Source organism: Anolis carolinensis, chromosome 6, assembly GCF_035594765.1.
Source record: "Anolis carolinensis isolate JA03-04 chromosome 6, rAnoCar3.1.pri, whole genome shotgun sequence".
Lineage (NCBI taxonomy): Eukaryota > Metazoa > Chordata > Lepidosauria > Squamata > Dactyloidae > Anolis > Anolis carolinensis.
In genome coordinates this window covers 3,097,615-3,117,257 of record NC_085846.1, presented here as the reverse complement: position 1 = coordinate 3,117,257, position 19,643 = coordinate 3,097,615, and the positions used below count along the sequence as shown (strand labels likewise).

Below are 19,643 nucleotides of genomic sequence, written 5' to 3'. Positions count from 1 at the left end.
ATTTGAATGGTGACTATGTTGAGAAGTGGTATTTGGGTCTGGCTTTCAACTGCATATGGTAAATGTTTTCTCCTATACTTTGGTCCTTTTTAATTCCAAAACGTAATCTACTTTCTGGATAGTCCTCGTATGAGAAGTGGTTAAAGGAGGGTTGTGAAGGCATCCTGGCCACACAGACTGCTCTACGTGGGCACACTTTGAAAGCAGGAAGGCAGAGGGTTAATGGGGACCGTCCTGGCTGAACTGGGAATACTTCGAAGATACAGCACACACTGGAGAGAGCACAACTATGGCCAATGTATTTGGGAAACACACAACCTGGATCCTTCACGGTTTGCTTGGCAGAAGGCCTTCTCCTGCCCGGATCTTATCAGCGCTGTGGCCTCTGAGGTCCACGGGATGGAGGCTGGAGGGTTATCTCGGTCTCTTATCTGCATGCCATTGGGCACGTGCGGTTGCTATCGTTGCCTCTGAGAGCCGCAAAGGGAAGGAGGGCGGTTTGGCCAGTGTTTGCCTTCTGTCGCGGCGTGTTTGCGCTCTCAGATTAGAACAGCCTTTGGAGAACCACAGCAAAAGCCCCCGCTCTCCCCATTACAAATAATAGAGTGATTAAAGTCAGTCCTTAGATAAGATAATTTGGGACAAATAAAAGACCCTGATTTTTTCTCTGTGTGTTTGCTTCGTAATAATGATAATAATAATAATAATAATAATAATAATAATAATAATAACAACAACAATATTATTATTATTATTAACATGACCTGGCAGAATATGTAAAGCAAAATGAAGAACCTGCTTTGATTGAAGTCAAAAATCAGAAACTCCTCAAAGCACAGCAGACAAAGAATCAGTACAAGAAAACCGCACTACAAACTAGAGCTGACAGCTGGCACAACAAAACACTGCATGGAAAGTTCCTTGACAAAATTGACGGAAAAGCTGATAAGGAGAAGACCTGGCTCTGGCTCACGAATGGGACCCTGAAGAAGGAGACAGAAGGCCTGATCCTTGCAGCCCAGGAGCAAGACATCAGGACAAAGGCAATTAAGGCCAAGATCGAAAAATCAGCTGATGACCCAAAATGTAGACTCTGCAAGGAAACTGACGAAACCATGGATCATATCCTCAGCTGCTGTAAGAAAATTGCACAGACAGACTACAAACAGAGGCACAACTATGTGGCCCAAATGATTTATTGGAACTTATGCCTCAAGTATCACCTCCCAACAGCAAAGAACGGGTGGGATCACAAACCTGCAAAAGTATTGGAAAATGAGCACGCAAAGATACTGTGGGACTTCTGAATCCAGACTGACAAAGTTCTGGAACACAACACACCAGACATCACAGTTGTGGAAAAGAAAAAGGTTTGGATCATGGATGTCGCCATCCCAGGTGACAGTCGCATTGACGAAAAACAACAGGAAAAACTCAGCCGCTATCAGGACCTCAAGATTGAACTTCAAAGACTCTGGCAGAAACCAGTGCAGGTGGTCCCAGTGGTGATGGACACATTGGGTGCCGTGCCAAAAGATCTCAGCCGGCATTTGGAAACAACAGACATTGACAAAATTACGATCTGCCAACTGCAAAAGGCCACCCGACTGGGATCTGCACGCATCATCCAAAAATACATCACACAGTCCTAGACACTTGGGAAGTGTTCGACTTGTGATTTTGTGATACGAAATCCAGCATATCTATCTTGTTTGCTGTGTCATAATAAAATAATATAATAATAATAATAATAATAATAATAATAATAATAATAATAATATCTCAAGATCCCATTCTGGGAGGTTCACAAAGGTTACGTCAGGCACCATCATCCCGCTGTATCTACACATCCTGCATCCACGGAGCCCACCATCTGTAACTTGAAAATATTAAAAATAAAAAAGCCAACCTTAATTTACCCTATTGTTTATAACAAAAGCCATTGTCTCTAATGGGACTTGCACTTCTCCTCCCTTCTCTTCTCTTCTCTTCCATTCCCAGTCCCTTCCTTCCTTTTCACTCTCTCCTTCTCTCCCTCCATCCTATCCTTCCTTCCCCATTTACTCTTCCCTTTCCTTCCTTCTTCCCTCCCTTTCTAACCTGATTCATTCCCCACCTGTTCGTTCTTCCTTCCTTTCCTCCCTCTCTTATTCCTTCCTTCTTCTCTCCCTTCTTACTTTTTGTTCTTTCTTTTCTTCCATCCTTCCATCCCTTTTTTCTTCCTTTCCTCCCTTCCCTAATTCTTTCTTTCCTTCTTTCTTTCTTCCCTCTCTCCCTCCCCTGCTCCTTCTTACTCCCACCCTCCATCCCTTCCTACTTTTCTTTCCTTCTTTCATCCCTCCCTCCCCTATTCCATTCCTTCCTTCTTTCTTTCCTTCCTCCCCTACTACTCCTCTTTCTTCCTTCTTTACTTCTCTCCCTCCCTTCCTACTTTTCTTTCCTTCTTTATTTCTTTCTTCCCTCCCTCTCCTCTATTCCTTCCTTTCTTCTCCCTCTCCCTCCCCTACTCCTTCTTCTCTCAATCCCTTCCTTCTCTTCTTTTTCCATTCCTCCCTTCCCTACTACTCCTCTTTCTTCCTTTCTTCCCTCCCTCCCTCCCGTACTCCTTCCTTTCTCCCTCCCTTCCTACTTTTCTTTCTTTCCTTCTTCCTTCCTTCTCTCAATCCCTTCCTTCTCTTCTTTCTTTTCCCATTCCTCCCTTCCCTACTCCTCCTCTTTCCTCCTTCTTTCCCTCTCCTTCCCCTACTCTTTCCTCTCTCCCTCCCTTCCTACTTTTCTTTCCTTCTTCCCTCCCTCTCCTCCATTCCTCCCCTTCTTCCTTCCTTCCTTCTCTCAATCCCTTCCTTCTCTTCTTTCTTCCTTCTTTCCTTCTCTCCCTCCCCTACTCCTCCCTCTCTCCCTCCCTTCCTACTTTTCTTTCCTTCTTTCCTTCCCTCCCTCCCTCTCCTCCATTCCTTCCCTTCTTCCTTCCTTCTTCCTTTCCTCCCTCTCCTACTCCTCCTCTTTCTTCCTTCTTTCCCTCTCTCCCTCCCTCCCTACTTTTCTTTCCTTCCTTCCTTCTTCCCTCTCTCTCCTCTATTCCTTCCCTTCTTCCTTCCTTCTTTCCTCCCTCCCCTACTCCTCCTCTTTCTTCCTTCTTTCCCTCCCTCCCTACTTTTCTTTCCTTCCTTCCTTCTTCCCTCCCTCTCCTCTATTCCTTCCCTTCTTCTTTCCTTCCTTCTTTCCTCCCTCCCCTACTCCTCCTCTTTCTTCCTTCTCTCCCTCCCTCCCTACTTTTCTTTCCTTCTTTCCTTCTTCCCTCCCTCTCCTCCATTCCTCCACTTCTTCCTTCCTTCTCTCAGTCCCTTCCTTCTCTTCTTTCTTCCTTCTTTCCCTCTCCCCTTCCCCTACTCTTTCCTCTCTCCCTCCCTTCCTACTTTTCTTTCCTTCTTCCCTCCCTCTCCTCCATTCCTTCCCTTCTTCCTTCCTTCCTTCTTTCCCTCCCTCCCTCCCTTCCTACTTTTCTTTCCTTCTTTCCTTCCTTCCTTTTTCCTTCCTTCCTTCCTTCTTTCCTTCCTTCCTTCCTTTCTTTCTTCCCTCTCTCTCCTCTATTCTTTCCCTTCTTCCTTCCTTCCTTCTTTCCTCCCTCCCCTACTCCTCCTCTTTCTTCCTTCTTTCCCTCTCTCCCTCCCTTCCTACTTTTCTTTCCTTCTTCCCTCCCTCTCCTCCATTCCTCCCCTTCTTCCTTCCTTCTCTCAATCCCTTCCTTCTCTTCTTTCTTCCTTCTTTCCCTCTCTTCCTCCCCTACTCTTTCCTCTCTCCCTCCCTTCCTACTTTTCTTTCCTTCTTTCCTTCCTTCCTTTTCCTTCCTTCCTTCCTTTCTTTCTTCCCTCCCTCTCCTCCATTCCTTCCCTTCTTCCTTCCTTCTTCCTTTCCTCCCTCCCCTACTCCTCCTCTTTCTTCCTTCTTTCCCTCTCTCCCTCCCTCCCTACTTTTCTTTCCTTCCTTCCTTCTTCCCTCTCTCTCCTCTATTCCTTCCTTTCTTCCTTCCTTCCTTCTTTCCTCCCTCCCCTACTCCTCCTCTTTCTTCCTTCTTTCCCTCCCTTCCTACTTTTCTTTCCTTCCTTCCTTCTTCCCTCCCTCTCCTCCATTCCTCCCCTTCTTCCTTCCTTCCTTCTCTCAATCCCTTCCTTCTCTTCTTTCTTCCTTCTTTCCCTCTCTTCCTCCCCTACTCTTTCCTCTCTCCCTCCCTTCCTACTTTTCTTTCCTTCTTCCCTCCCTCTCCTCCATTCCTCCCCTTCTTCCTTCCTTCCTTCTCTCAATCCCTCCCTCCCTCCTTCCCTGACTCCTCCTCCTCCTCCTCCTCTTCCTCCATCCTCCCTTCTGCCGGGGGCGCGGCGGATGCGCTCGGCGTCCCTCCCCCGGCCCCGGAAGGAAGAGAAGAAGGAGAAAAAACGAAGAGCCGGTTGGACCCGGAGGCGCGTCGAGGAGGTTAGGTAGGTGCTTTTCCTGGGGAAAGAAGCGGAGGAGAGAGGAAGGGGCTTTGCAACATTGTGCCAACAAATCTAACCTAGGAGGCCTCTTGCACTGGGACAGAATCCGGGGCGTCTACACTGTGGAGTTAGCACGGTTCAGAACCAGCATCCCAGAATAACGCCAAGCCAAAGGCCAGGCGTGTTTTGGACTCAGGCTCCCATCACGTGGGTATGATGATGATCCTTTGATTGACACCAAGAGGACAAAGGCATGGGCCAACTTGGGCCCTCACTCCAGGTGTTTTGGACTACAACTCCCACCATTCCTAACAGCCTCGGGTCCCCTTTGGGGACCCGAGGCTGTTAGGAATGGTGGGAGTTGTAGTCCAAAACACCTGGAGTGAGGGCCCAAGTTGGCCCATGCCTAGTGTTGATGCACTTCCCAATCCATCTCAACCCATCCTCAATGTCCTTGCATGATGATGGAGCATCTCCGCATCCCAGCCACAAACCGCCTTTGTCCAGAGATCAAGAAGACCGTGATTGACAGGCCGAGCCAGGCAGGTCCCCATCCTCCGCCCCGGCTGGACATGTCACGCTCATGTGACTCAGTTTCCCATGTGATCCCCAAATCCGCTTCCAAAGCCCGGCCGAGCTGTCAGCAGCTGATAGAAGCCAAGAGCCATCCAAGGTAGGCTCGGGATCTCAAAGGAAAGGGTTGGAAATGGGTCCCCAAAGGGTCATGTAGTCCAACCCCCCGCTGGAGAAGTCTCTCACAACCTCTGAGGATGCCTGCCCTAGCTGTGGGCGGAACGTCAGGAGAGAATGCTTCTGGAATATAGCCATATATAGCTCACAAACCTCCCTAGGATGCCTGCCATATATGTGTGCCAAACGTCAGGAGAGAATGCTTCTGGAATATAGCCATATATAGCTCACAAACCTCCCTAGGATGCCTGCCATATATGTGTGCCAAACGTCAGGAGAGAATGCTTCTGGAATATAGCCATATATAGCTCACAAACCTCCCTAGGATGCCTGCCATATATGTGTGCCAAACGTCAGGAGAGAATGCTTCTGGAATATAGCCATATATAGCTCACAAACCTCCCTAGGATGCCTGCCATATATGTGTGCCAAACGTCAGGAGAGATTGCTTCTGGAACATGGCCATATATACCTCACAACCTCTGAGGATGCCTGCCCTAGATGTGGGCGAAACATCAGGAGATAATGCTTCTGGAATATAGCCATATATACCTCACAACCTCTGAGGATGCCTGCCTTAGATGTGGGCGAAACGTCAGGAGAGAATGCTTCTGGAACATGGCCATATATACCTCACAACCTCTGAGGATGCCTGCCCTAGATGTGGGTGAAACATCAGGAGAGAATGCTTCTGGAATATAGCCATATATACCTCACAACCTCCCTAGGATGCCTGCCATATATGTGTGCCAAACGTCAGGAGAGAATGCTTCTGGAACATGGCCATATATACCTCACAACCTCTGAGGATGCCTGCCTTAGATGTGGGCGAAACGTCAGGAGAGAATGCTTCTGGAACATGGCCATATATACCTCACAACCTCTTAGGATGCCTGCCCTAGATGTGGGTGAAACATCAGGAGAGAATGCTTCTGGAATATAGCCATATATACCTCACAACCTCCCTAGGATGCCTGCCATATATGTGTGCCAAACGTCAGGAGAGAATGCTTCTGGAACATGGCCATATATACCTCACAACCTCTGAGGATGCCTGCCCTAGATGTGGGCGAAACGTCAGGAGAGAATGCTTCTGGAACATGGCCATATATACCTCACAACCTCTGAGGATGCCTGCCTTAGATGTGGGCGAAACCTCAGGAGAGAATGCTTCTGGAACATGGCCATATATACCTCACAACCTCTTAGGATGCCTGCCATATATGTGTGCCAAACATCAGGAGAGAATGCTTCTGGAAAATGCCCATATATACCTCACAACCTCTGAGGATGCCTGCCCTAGATGTGGGCGAAACGTCAGGAGAGAATGCTTCTGGGACATGGCCAGACAGCCCGGAAAGCACACAACAACCCTATTATTATTATTATTAATTATTATTATTATTCCTCACAACCTCTGAGGATGCCTGCCATAGATGTGGGCGAAACGTCAGGAGAGAATGCTTCTAGGACATGGCCAGACAGCCCGGAAAACACACAACAACCCTATTATTATTATTATTAATTATTATTATTATTCCTCACAACCTCTGAGGATGCCTGCCATAGATGTGGGCGAAACGTCAGGAGAGAATGCTTCTAGGACATGGCCAGACAGCCCGGAAAACACACAACAACCCTATTATTATTATTATTTTATTATGACATAGCAAACAAGATAGATATGCTGGATTATTATTATTATTATTCCTCACCACCTCTGAGGATGCCAGCCCTAGATGTGGGCGAAACGTCAGGAGAGAATGCTTCTGGGACATGGCCGTACAGCCCGGAAAACACACAACAACCCTATTATTATTATTATTATTTTATTATGACATAGCAAACAAGATAGATATGCTGGATTATTATTATTATTATTATTATTATTATTATTATTATTATTATTATTATTCCTCACCACCTCTGAGGATGCCTGCCCTAGATGTGGGCGAAACATCAGGAGAGAATGCTTCTGGGACATGGCCAGACAGCCCGGAAAACACACAACAACCCTATTATTATTATTATTATTATTATTATTATTATTATTATTATTATTATTATTTTATTATTATTATTCACAACCTCTGAGGATGCTGCCCTAGATGTGGGTGAAACGTCAGGAGAGAATGCTTCTAGGACATGGCCAGACAGCCCGGAAAACACACAACAACCATATTATTATTATTATTATTATTATTATTATTATTATTATTATTATTCCTCACAACCTCTGAGGATGCCGGCCCTAGATGTGGGCGAAACGTCAGGAGAGAATGCTTCTGGGACATGGCCAGACAGCCTGGAAAACACAGAACAACCCTGCCTTCAGAGGGTTCTGAAGAAGGAGAGTCCACAACCCCGTGATGGGAATCCACATTCCTCTCTCTAATATTATCCTTGAATCTCTTGTGACTAAAATTCACTTATTTGTGTCTTTGGAGAGGCAAACGTCACAACTTCTGAGGATGCCTGCCCTAGATGTGGGTGAAACGTCAGGAGAGAATGCTTCTAGGACATGGCCAGACAGCCCGGAAAACACACAGCAACCTAAACTCACTCCGCCTTGGATATTTAAAGATGGGTCTCAATTTTCTCCTCTGGAAGCTAAACAGACCAAGCTCAATAAGCCGCTCCTCGAAGGGATTCATAGCGTTCGAACCTTTAACCATTTCAATCACTCTGCTCTGGATACTTGTTGACATTGAATATTGGTTAGCTGCTCTGAGTCCCGTATTGGGAGACAGGGTGTGATAATAATAATAATAATAATAATAATAATAATAATAATAATAATAATATCTGCATTCATTATCCGAAAATACATCACAGAGTCCTAGACACTTGGGAAGTGTTCGACTTGTGATTTTGTGAAACGAAATCCAGCATATCTATCTTGTTTGCTGTGTCATACAATGTTGTTGTGTCAATAATAATAATTATTATTATTGGCGGCCAGACTGGAACATAGTATTCTTCCAGGTGAGGTCTGGCAAAAGTAGAAAAGAGCAGGGCTAGGACTAATAATAATAATAATAATAATAATAATAATAATAATAATAATAGTAATAATAATAATAATAATAATAATTCATTTCTTATAACCATCTCCCTGAAGAGTTTGAGGCCAGAACAGAACATAGTATTGTTCCGGGTGAGGTCTGTCTAAAGTAGAAGAGAGCAGGGCTAAGACGAAGACTAAGACTAATAATAATAATAATAATAATAATAATAATAATAATAATAATAATAATAATTTATTATAACCTGCCTCCATTTCCCCAAAGGGTTTGAGGCCAGAACAGAACATAATATTGTTCCAGGTACGTTCTGGCTAAAGTAGAAGAGAGCAGGGCTAAGACTAATAATAATAATAATAATAATAATAATAATAATAATAATAATAATAATGAAATCCAGCATGTCTATCTTGTTTGCTGTGTCATACAATAATAATAATAATAATAATAATAATAATAATAATAATAATAATAATAATATATTTCTTATAACCTGCCTCTATCTCCCCGAAGGGTTTGCGGCCAGAACAGAACATAGTATTGTTCCAGAGGAGGTCTGGCTAAAGTAGAAAATAGCAGGGCTAGGAGCAATAATACTAATAAAAATAATAATAATAATAACAACAACAACAACTTATGCCTCAAGTACCCCCTCCCAGCAGTAAAGAACTAATGGGATCACAAACCTGCAAAAGTATTGGAAAATGAGCACGCAAAGATAATAATAATAATAATAATAATAATAATAATAATAATAATAATAATAATAATAATAATTGGTGCCGTGCCAAAAGATCTCAGCCGGCATTTGGAAACGATAGACATTGACAAAATTACGATCTGCCAACTGCAAAAGGCCACCCTGCTGGGATCTGCGCGCATCATCCGAAAATACATCACACAGTCCTAGACACTTGGGAAGTGTTCGACTTGTGATTTTGTGATACGAAATCCAGCATATCTTTCTTGTTTGCTGTGTCATAATAAAATAATAATAATAATAATAATAATAATAATAATAATAATAATATACATCACAGAGTCCTAGACACTTGGGAAGTGTTCGACTTGTGATTTTGTGATATGAAATCCAGCATATCTATCTTGTTTGCTGTGTCATAAAATAATAATAATAATAATAATAATAATAATAATAATAATAATAATAATAATACATCACACAGTCCTAGACACTTGGGAAGTGTCCGACTTGTGATTTTGTGATACGAAATCCAGCATGTCTATCTTGTTTGCTGTGTCATAAAATAATAATAATAATAATAATAATAATAATAATAATAATAATAATAATAATAATAATAATACATCACACAGTCCTAGACACTTGGGAAGTGTTCGACTTGTGATTTTGTGATACGAAATCCAGCATATCTTTCTTGTTTGCTGTGTCATAATAAAATACTAATAATAATAATAATAATAATAATAATAATACATCACACAGTCCTAGACACTTGGGAAGTGTTCGACTTGTGATTTTGTGATACGAAATCCAGCATATCTTTCTTGTTTGCTGTGTCATAATAAAATAATAATAATAATTTCTTATAACCCGCCTCCATCTCCCCGAAGGGACTCACCATGGCTCACATGGGGACGAGCCCTTAAAAACACCAGTTTGATGTACAATCCAAGCACAATACAAATTACAAGATTAAAACATAGCAAAGCAATTATTTCAAACATCTTAAAATGAACACACAACCATATCAATTACGAAGCAGAAGTGGAACTATTCAGGGTGCGTGGAAGGGGCCGGCTGTGCAATTGTGGATAATAGAACCTGAGTGCAAGAAAGGGCTCCCTCACTCTGGACATTAGACTCCCATTGATGCAGCCGAGAATCGCACTGGCCTTTTTAGCCGCTGCATCACAGAGTTGGCTTACGTGTCTCCTGCTCTCCTCCTAGGTAACTGGGGACCCCCGCTGCCGGTGCCCCCGGCCCCCATGTCCACGGAGAGCTCCCCTCTGCTCAGCTACCGCCTCTTCCGCGTCTGGGGCGAAGGGGAGATGCCGGGGGTCGCGCAGGAGGAGGCCCCGCTGGTGGTGGGGGTCATGGGGGGCTCCGGGGGGCCCCACCCCGACCCGGCCAGGCAGCTCTCCACCTTCTTCGGGGTCATCGTGCCCACCGTCCTCTCCATGTTCAGCATCGTGGTCTTCATGCGCATCGGTGAGTGAGTGGGGGGATCCTGGGGGTCCCAAACAGGCCCTCGTTTTTGACATGGAACTTGAGCTACAAAATCCGCAGGAGAGGCTTTCCTGGATTGACTGCAAAAATATGGATCATAGCAATGAATGAATAACTTCCGATGGAAGCAAATCATAACAGTTATGCTGGAAATGTCTAGGGAGGACGTATTTTGTTAGATATGGGTCATATTGTATTAGGGGAATGTCTTTATTCTGAAAATTGTGAATGATAGCAAGATATGTTTAACAAGGAGCCACCATTGAGCTGCTGAACGTGCTGACCCAAATGCCAGCAGTTTGAATCTGGGGAGCAGAGTGAGCTCCTACTGTTAGCCCCAGCTTCCGCCAACCTAGCAGTTAATTAAAAAAAAAATACTTTATTTATACCCTGCCACTGTCTCCCCGTGGGGACTCGGGGCGGCTTACATGGGGCAGCAGCCCAAACAACATAAGGACAAAATATAAGCAACATAATACAAATCTATATCTATAAAAGGGTAATGAAATTTCGTCCTAGGACAAAACAACAAAACTACACATCCGAGAAACACTAAACTTGGCAGTACAACCCCTCATCCATGCCTCTACGTTCATACAACAAAAAGAAAAGAAAAATAAACTCCTAATTAGAGGGAGAGGAATAATTGTTTTTATCCAATTTTTTTTATCCAATAGTTTTTATCCACTTGGTCTCCTAGCAACCCACTCAGCCCAGGGGACAGGCAGAGTTAGGCCTCACTTAGGCCTCTTCCACACTGCCTATAAAATACAGATTATCTGATTTGAACTGGATTATATGGCAGTGTAGACTCAAGGCCCTTCCACACAGCTATAAAACCCATTTATAATGGACTTAATGTAAGGTAAAACCTTGACCCTTGACCTTAACTACCACCAATTCCTCAATACTTTATTTCCCAGAACACCAGACTTCGCCACAGCAACGCGTGGCCGGGCACAGCTAGTCACAATATAAAAAGATAAAACAGTAGTACAATATATCAATTAAAACAACAATACAAGATAAAAATTGCATTTAAAACACATACATGGTAAGACCGTAATAAATACAGGATAGCGTATTAAAAACCCTCTGGGGCTGATTAATTAATGACTGTATCTCCGAAGGCCTGCCAAAACATCCAAGTCTTCAGTTGTTTCCTGAAGTTCGAAAACATGCAAATGTGAGTAGATCAATAGGCACTGCTCCGGCGGGAAGGTAACGGCGCTCCATGCAGTCATGCCAGTGGCCACATGACCTGGAGATGTCTACGGACAACGCCGGCTCTTTGGCTTAGAAATGGAGATGAGCACCAACCCACAGAGTATGAGTAGATCAATAGGTGCCGCTCTGGCGGGAAGGTAATGGCACTGCATGCAGTCATGCCATTGGCCACATGACCTTGGAGGTGTCTACGGACAACGCCGGCTCTTCTGCTTAGAAATGGAGATGAGCACCAACCCACAGAGTATGAGTAGATCAATAGGTGCCGCTCTGGCGGGAAGGTAATGGCACTGCATGCAGTCATGCCATTGGCCACATGACCTTGGAGGTGTCTACGGACAACGCCGGCTCTTCTGCTTAGAAATGGAGATGAGCACCAACCCACAGAGTATGAGTAGATCAATAGGTGCCGCTCCGGCGGGAAGGTAATGGCACTGCATGCAGTCATGCCAATGGCCACATGACCTTGGAGGTGTCTACGGACAACGCCGGCTCTTCGGCTTAGAAATGGAGATGAGCACCAACCCACAGAGTATGAGTAGATCAATAGGTGCCGCTCTGGCGGGAAGGTAATGGCACTGCATGCAGTCATGCCATTGGCCACATGACCTTGGAGGTGTCTACGGACAACGCCGGCTCTTCTGCTTAGAAATGGAGATGAGCACCAACCCACAGAGTATGAGTAGATCAATAGGTGCCGCTCCGGCGGGAAGGTAATGGCACTGCATGCAGTCATGCCAATGGCCACATGACCTTGGAGGTGTCTACGGACAACGCCGGCTCTTGGGCTTAGAAATGGAGATGAGCACCAACCCACAGAGTATGAGTAGATCAATAGGTGCCGCTCTGGCGGGAAGGTAATGGCACTGCATGCAGTCATGCCAATGGCCACATGACCTTGGAGGTGTCTACGGACAACGCCGGCTCTTGGGCTTAGAAATGGAGATGAGCACCAACCCACAGAGTCAGTCACGACTGGACTTAACATCAGGGGAAACCTTTACCTTTTAATATCTATTATAAATATAATAATTGTTTTTATTATAATATAACATATTCATAATACATATAATGAATTTATTTATTTATTTATTTATTTCCAACATTTGTATCCCGCCCTTCTCACCTGAAGGGACTCAGGGCAGCTTACAACAATGGCAACAATTCAATGCCCACATAAAAACAATATCAAACAATACATAAAATCAATTAAGACTATTAAATACAATATAAAATTACAATATATAAATTTAAAACATATATTATTTTGTTATAATATTCCAATAATCATAATTATTGGGCTCGGGCTGTGGCGCAGGCTGGAGAGCAGCTGCAGTGAATCACTGCAATGAATCACTCTGACCAGGAGGTCATGAGTTCGAGGCCCGCTCGGAGCTATGTTGTTTGTCTTAGTCCTATGTTAAAAGGCATTGAATGTTTGCCTATATGTGTAATGTGATCCGCCCTGAGTCCCCTTCAGGGTGAGAAGGGTGAAATATAAAGGCTGTAAATAATAATTATTATTATTATAATATAATATACTTGTAATATCTATAGGTAAAGGTAAGTCCAAGTCATGTCTGACTCTGGGGGTTGGTGCTCATCTCCATTTCTAAGCTGAAGAGCTGGCTTTGTCCGTAGACACCTCCAAGGTCATGTGGCCACTGGCAGGACTGCATGGAACGCCGTTACCTTCCCGCTGGAGCAGTACCTATTGATCTACTCACACTCTGGGGGTTGGTGCTCATCTCCATTTCTAAGCCAAAGAGCTGGCGTTGTCCGTAGACACCTCCAAGGTCAGGTGGCCATGGGCATGACTGCATGGAGCGCCGTTACCTTCCCACCGGAGCAGTACCTATTGATCTACTCACATTGGCATGTTTTCAAACTGCTAGGTTGGCAGGAGCTGGAGCTAACAGCGGCTGCTCACGCCGCTCCCGGGGTTTGAACCTGGGACCTTTCGGTCTGCAGCTCAGTTCTTTAACACACTTTGCCACCGGGGCTCCTGTAATATCTATCTATATATATAAAAGGGTAATGAAATTTCGGCCTAGGACAAAACAACAAAACTACACATCCCAGAAACACTAAACTTGGCAGCACAACCCCTCATCCATGCCTCTACGTTCATACAACAAAAAGAAAAGAAAAATAAAGTCCTAATTAGAGGGAGAGGAATAATTGTTTTTATCCAACTGCTGCCAGTTAAAAGGCTAAGCTCCGCCCACTTGGTCTCCTAGCAACCCACTCAGCCCAGGGCACAGGCAGAGTTAGGCCTCATTTAGGCCTCTTCCACACTGCCTATAAAATACAGATTATCAGATTTTAACTGGATTATGTGGCAGGGCAGACTCATGCTATATAACCCATTTATAATCTTATATTATCTGCTTTGAACTGGATTATCTTGAGTCCACACTACCATATAATCCACTTCAGTGTGCATTTTATACAGCTGTGTAGAAGGGGCAGTTCTAGGCAGATAATAAAAGATTACAAATATACAGTAGAGTCTCACTAATCCAACATAAACAGTGTCCTCTATCCTCATCACTTTCACAGTACACAAACAACCAAATGCATACTAAACATAAAGACAACCATACAACAGACATTCATAGAATCATAGTATAGTAGAGTTGGAAGAGACCTCATGGGCCATCCAGTCCAACCCCCTGCCAAGAAGCAGGAAATCGCATTCAAAACCACCACTAGCTCAACAATTTCAGTACCACCACTAGCTCAACAATTTCAGTACCACCACTAGCTCAACAATTTCAGTACCACCACTAGCTCAACAATTTCAGTACCACCACTAGCTCAACACATTCAGTACCACCACTAGCTCAACAATTTCAGTACCACCACTAGCTCAACACATTCAGTACCACCACTAGCTCAACAATTTCAGTTCCACCACTAGCTCAACACATTCAGTACCACCACTAGCTCAACAATTTCAGTACCACCACTAGCTCAACACATTCAGTACCACCACTAGCTCAACAATTTCAGTACCACCACTAGCTCAACAATTTCAGTACCACCACTAGCTCAACACATTCAGTACCACCACTAGCTCAACACATTCAGTACCACCACTAGCTCAACAATTTCAGTACCACCACTAGCTCAACACATTCAGTACCACCACTAGCTCAACAATTTCAGTACCACCACTAGCTCAACACATTCAGTACCACCACTAGCTCAACAATTTCAGTACCACCACTAGCTCAACACATTCAGTACCACCACTAGCTCAACAATTTCAGTACCACCACTAGCTCAACAATTTCAGTTCCACCACTAGCTCAACACATTCAGTACCACCACTAGCTCAACAATTTCAGTACCACCACTAGCTCAACACATTCAGTACCACCACTAGCTCAACAATTTCAGTACCACCACTAGCTCAACAATTTCAGTACCACCACTAGCTCAACACATTCAGTACCACCACTAGCTCAACACATTCAGTACCACCACTAGCTCAACAATTTCAGTACCACCACTAGCTCAACACATTCAGTACCACCACTAGCTCAACACATTCAGTACCACCACTAGCTCAACAATTTCAGTACCACCACTAGCTCAACACATTCAGTACCACCACTAGCTCAACAATTTCAGTACCACCACTAGCTCAACACATTCAGTACCACCACTAGCTCAACAATTTCTCACCAACACCACCAGACAATGCCACAGCAACGTGTGGCTGGGCACAGCTAGTAACTGTATATATTGTGTATTTTGGGCTTGGTCCCCATGTGAGTTGGGAAGATGGGGCAGGATATAAAAATAAATTTATTATTATTATATTATAATGTGGAAAGAGGCCCTGTCAGCCTAGGTTTGGCAAAGGTGAGCCCTCCCAAGCCCATCCGGTCCATGCCTGACACCCAGTGATGTCCTGCCTCCTCCTCCTCCTCCTCTTGCAGGGTTCGTGGTGGGCCACGCGGGCTTCCTGCAGTCTCTCCTGATGCTGGTGGTGGCCTACCTCATCATCTCCCTGACCGTCCTCTCCGTCTGCGCCATCTCCACCAACGGGGCCGTCCAGGCCGGGGGCGCCTACTGTATCCTTCTGTTGTGACTAACATTGACTTAGATGAGGATGATGGGAATCAGGTTCAGGTTCAAAATCAGGTTCAAAATGTCCCTGTTGTAGAAGATGAGGAGCAGAGAGTGCAAGTTCATTTTCCCACAGCAGGGAATGATGTTGTTGGTACTGAAACTAGCCAGGTGCAAATTAACTTAGAAAAGGAGGACAGTTCTCAGTCTGATAATGAGGCTCAGCAAACTAACGAGCAGGCTGACCTTGATGAAACGGGAACCTTAGATCAAGCTGACTGTTTGGAATTCAGAGTTCAAAGGAGTGTGAGAATAATAATAATAATAATAATAATAAGAAGAAGAAGTTTATTTATATCCCGCCTCCATCTCCCCCGAAGGGGACTCGGGGCGGCTTACAGCAAAATCAAAATCAAAATACAAGCAATGATAAAATATAAAACATCAAAGGACAAAAACAAAAACCAATAAATATATACACAATAAGTTAAAAAAACACAACACAGAATTAAAACATCAGGTTAAAAACAATGAGGTTGCAATAGTGGATAAGCAAAGTGTACAGTGCACATTATAGCAAACAAGAAGGAGGTCAGAGGCCAAAGAAATGCTTTCATGTTTTGCAAAGGGTATTAAAGCCATGTGTTTGGAGACAAACCTTTGTCAAAGCAACTTTTCGCTTAGCCAAGAAGCAAGCTCTTGTTTTCCTGGATTATCTTGCAGCTCTTGCGTTCATGTTCTTGGGACTTTGTCATGCTCTAATGGGACTTTGTTTATTTTTGGTGATTTCTTGAATTATGCTCTAAGGCTTTATTTTGTAACGAATTTTTGGAACTTTACTTTTGTTTTTGAAGAGCTTTTTATCTTTTATTTTCTAATAAACTATAAAGACTTTAACCTGTGAGCAGTTTGGTGTATACAGCAAGGTGAAGCTACCCTGAGGTGCGACACCTTCTGTGTTTCCCTCTTTTTCCTCTTTGAAATGTGGCCTTAACCGCATCCTTCTTCAGTCATGATTAGCCGGACGCTGGGCCCCGAGTTCGGGGGAAGCATCGGCCTGATGTTCTACCTGGCCAACGTCTGCGCTTGCGGGGTTTATGTCCTGGGCCTGGTGGAAGCCATTCTGGATGACTTTGGAGCAGGTGAGCGTGGGTTCAGAAAAGTCCCCTTCTTTGGACAATAACTCCCACTATCCCATGGTCAGTGGACTACTCAATAAACAGATCTATCTGCCCCAGGATCCAAGCATTGTTGGGTTCCAATGCCCAGCATTCCACACCCAGGCCTGTAGCGAGGGGGCGGTTTTAGGGGTTCAACCCCCCCCCCGAAATTTTTCAGGTTATAAAAAAAACCTGGTTTACTCATGAATTTTAACTGGTTAACCAAATCCCCATGCTATGTCTATGAGATGCAAAACATTAAGAGTCCCTCCAGGCACTATTTCAAGCAGATATTCACAGGTTTGTAGCGGGGAGAGGTGTGTGCTAGGGGTTCAACCCCCCCCCCCCCCGAAATTTTTCAGGTTATAAAAAAAACCTGGTTTACTCACGAATTTTAACTGGTTAACCAAATCCCCATGCTATGTCTATGAGACGCAAAACATTAAGAGTCCCTCCAGGCACGATCTCAAGCAGATATTCATAGCTTTGTAGCGGGGAGAGGTGTGTGCTAGGGGTTCAACCCCCCCCCCCCCCCGAAATTTTTCAGGTTATAAAAAAAACCTGGTTTACTCACGAATTTTAACTGGTTAACCAAATCCCCATGCTAAGTCTACGAGACGCAAAACATTAAGAGTCCCTCCAGGCACTATTTCAAGCAGATATTCACAGCTTTGTAGCGGGGAGAGGTGTGTGCTAGGGGTTCAACCCCCCCCCCCCGAAATTTTCAAAACCCCTCCCGAAATTTTTTTCTGGCTATGGCCCTGTCCACACCCCTGACCATATTGGCTGGGAGCTTATGGATGTTGCAGTCCAACAACATCTGGAGAGGAATCTTGTTCTCACCCAAGCCTCCATCCAGTTGCCAGGACCAATTTTGGGGATAAGTTCAGAGACGTATAAATACCCCACTGAAGAGGAAATCACAAATCAGAACCCAGTGATCCGATTTGGAAATGTATGTTGGTGATCTCACAATGCAGAACTCAAATGCTTCTGTCATTTTGGGAGGAGACTTTGACGCTAAGATGGGCCCAAATCTTGCTTTATAGACGCCATAAGACTCTCCCTCCCGAGCCTGATTATGATCTACCCCTCCTTATGCGATAATACTGAAACCAGGAAATATTTTTATTTATTTATTTATTTACAGTATTTATATTCCGCCTTTCTTTCTCACCCCGAAGGGGACTCAGGGCGGATTACAATGAACACATATATGGCAAACATTCAATGCCAACAGACAAACAACATACAGTATAGACAGACACAGAGGCATTTAACATTTTTCCAGCTTCATGATTCCGGCCACAGGGGGAGCTGTTGCTTCACCGTCCACTAGTGGCTGTACTTCCCCATTCCTTTCCTCGTGTTTTGCTAGCAGTTTTATGATGTTGTAAATTAGTTAAATTAGCCTCCCGCATTAAGCGTACCTGAATTTCCCTACTTGACAGATGCAACTGTCTTTTGGGGCTGCATAGGTCAACAGCAAGCTGGGCTATTTAATGGTTGGGGGCTTAACCCAACCCAGGCTTCGAACTCACAACCTCTTTGTCAGTAGTGATTTATTGCAGCTGGTTATTAGCCAGCTGCGCCACAGCCCGGCCTAATTTATTCATTTCCTGTTGTGTTTTTAGTGCCCAATTCCCTTTTTTTTATTAATAAACCTTTATATTTAAGCCAATTTTCCCACCCTATTCTTCTTCTTTGGGAGGCCTCTAATGGTGATATTCATAATAATGTTTTTTCGTATAACTTTTATATATATATTTCTCCCATATCTTAAGAATTGAGGACCTTATAAAACAAAATTATTTTCTATCTTTTTTTTTTCATACCAGAGATAAGAGTGCCACCCTAATCTCAGGTCTATTCCCTTCAGATTCAAAATTTTGCTACTTTCAAGTTTTGCCGCCTCAAAGTATAGTTTTAAGTCAGATGTAGCTAGACCTTCCCTCTTTCTTTCATCAATCATGTATTTTACTTCAATTCTGGGTTTCTTTTTTTTCTTTTTCTTTTTGGCAAATAAACGTCATTATATTTTTATGCCAAAAAAAAATCCAGAATCCTGAACGGGATCTTGTTAACAGCTTGTTTATTTTAACTTCTTTTGTGCCGCGGGTTGTATGTTGTATGTATGTCTATGTGCTAAATGTTTTGATACAGCCGACGGGCTAATCAATAAAATGTGATTGATCATATAATAACGTATAAATAAATCCGCAGATTCTATTGGTTAATCTAAACAAGAGGGATGCCCTACTCTAGGTCTTGTATGTTAGGGATTCCTCTTCTTCAGACGAGGAAGGGGAGCAGGAAAGTGTTCATGAATCTGAGGAGGAGATTTTGCAAGTACCCACATTTCAGGAAAGGCTAAAGGAAACAGAGCAGAGATGTCATTCAGCTAGAATAGGTGCCAGAAATGCAGCTAAGTAATTAGGAACTGCCCGAGCAGCTGTGAGGGGACTCAGGGCTATAAATCAGAAGAAGGTGCAGCCAGCTCTTGCTGGTAACAAAGAAAAGCCTAAGCCTTCGCTCCCCTTGTACCTGCTTCAAGTCTGTATCTGGGAAACTGTTCCTAAGGATTTATTGCTGTTTCTTTGTCTGAAGTAAGACTGCCATTTGATTCGGGAATTTATCAGAGACTGTGCTTGCCCTAAGACTTCCTTGCTTCCTTTTGCATTATTCCACCTAGTGTGCTGTACTTTATGTTTTGCTGAAGTAAAGCAGTTTTCATTTACTTACTACAGTGTTTTAAGGCTGTTCTTGAAAGAGAAAACAGGAC

The 19,643-nt window shown here is 43.9% G+C and overlaps 1 protein-coding gene across 2 annotated transcripts in view; it reads left to right on the top strand.

Annotated features, from left to right (window-relative positions):
* The first annotated feature begins 4,347 nt into the window (after positions 1-4,347).
* The window catches only part of slc12a9 (solute carrier family 12 member 9), a 47,750-nt gene continuing 32,454 nt past the window's right edge, over positions 4,348-19,643 (top strand). Inside the window, exons 1-4 of one of the 2 annotated variants that reach the window (XM_062958165.1) lie at positions 4,348-4,475; positions 10,116-10,376; positions 15,572-15,706; positions 16,712-16,843. In XM_062958165.1, coding sequence (XP_062814235.1) covers positions 10,154-10,376; positions 15,572-15,706; positions 16,712-16,843 — 490 coding nt within the window. In that variant the 5' untranslated portion in view covers positions 4,348-4,475; positions 10,116-10,153. Of the gene's footprint in view, positions 4,476-5,068; positions 5,146-10,115; positions 10,377-15,571; positions 15,707-16,711; positions 16,844-19,643 lie in introns of those variants that run through there. The other variant, XM_062958166.1, reaches the window with a different exon arrangement.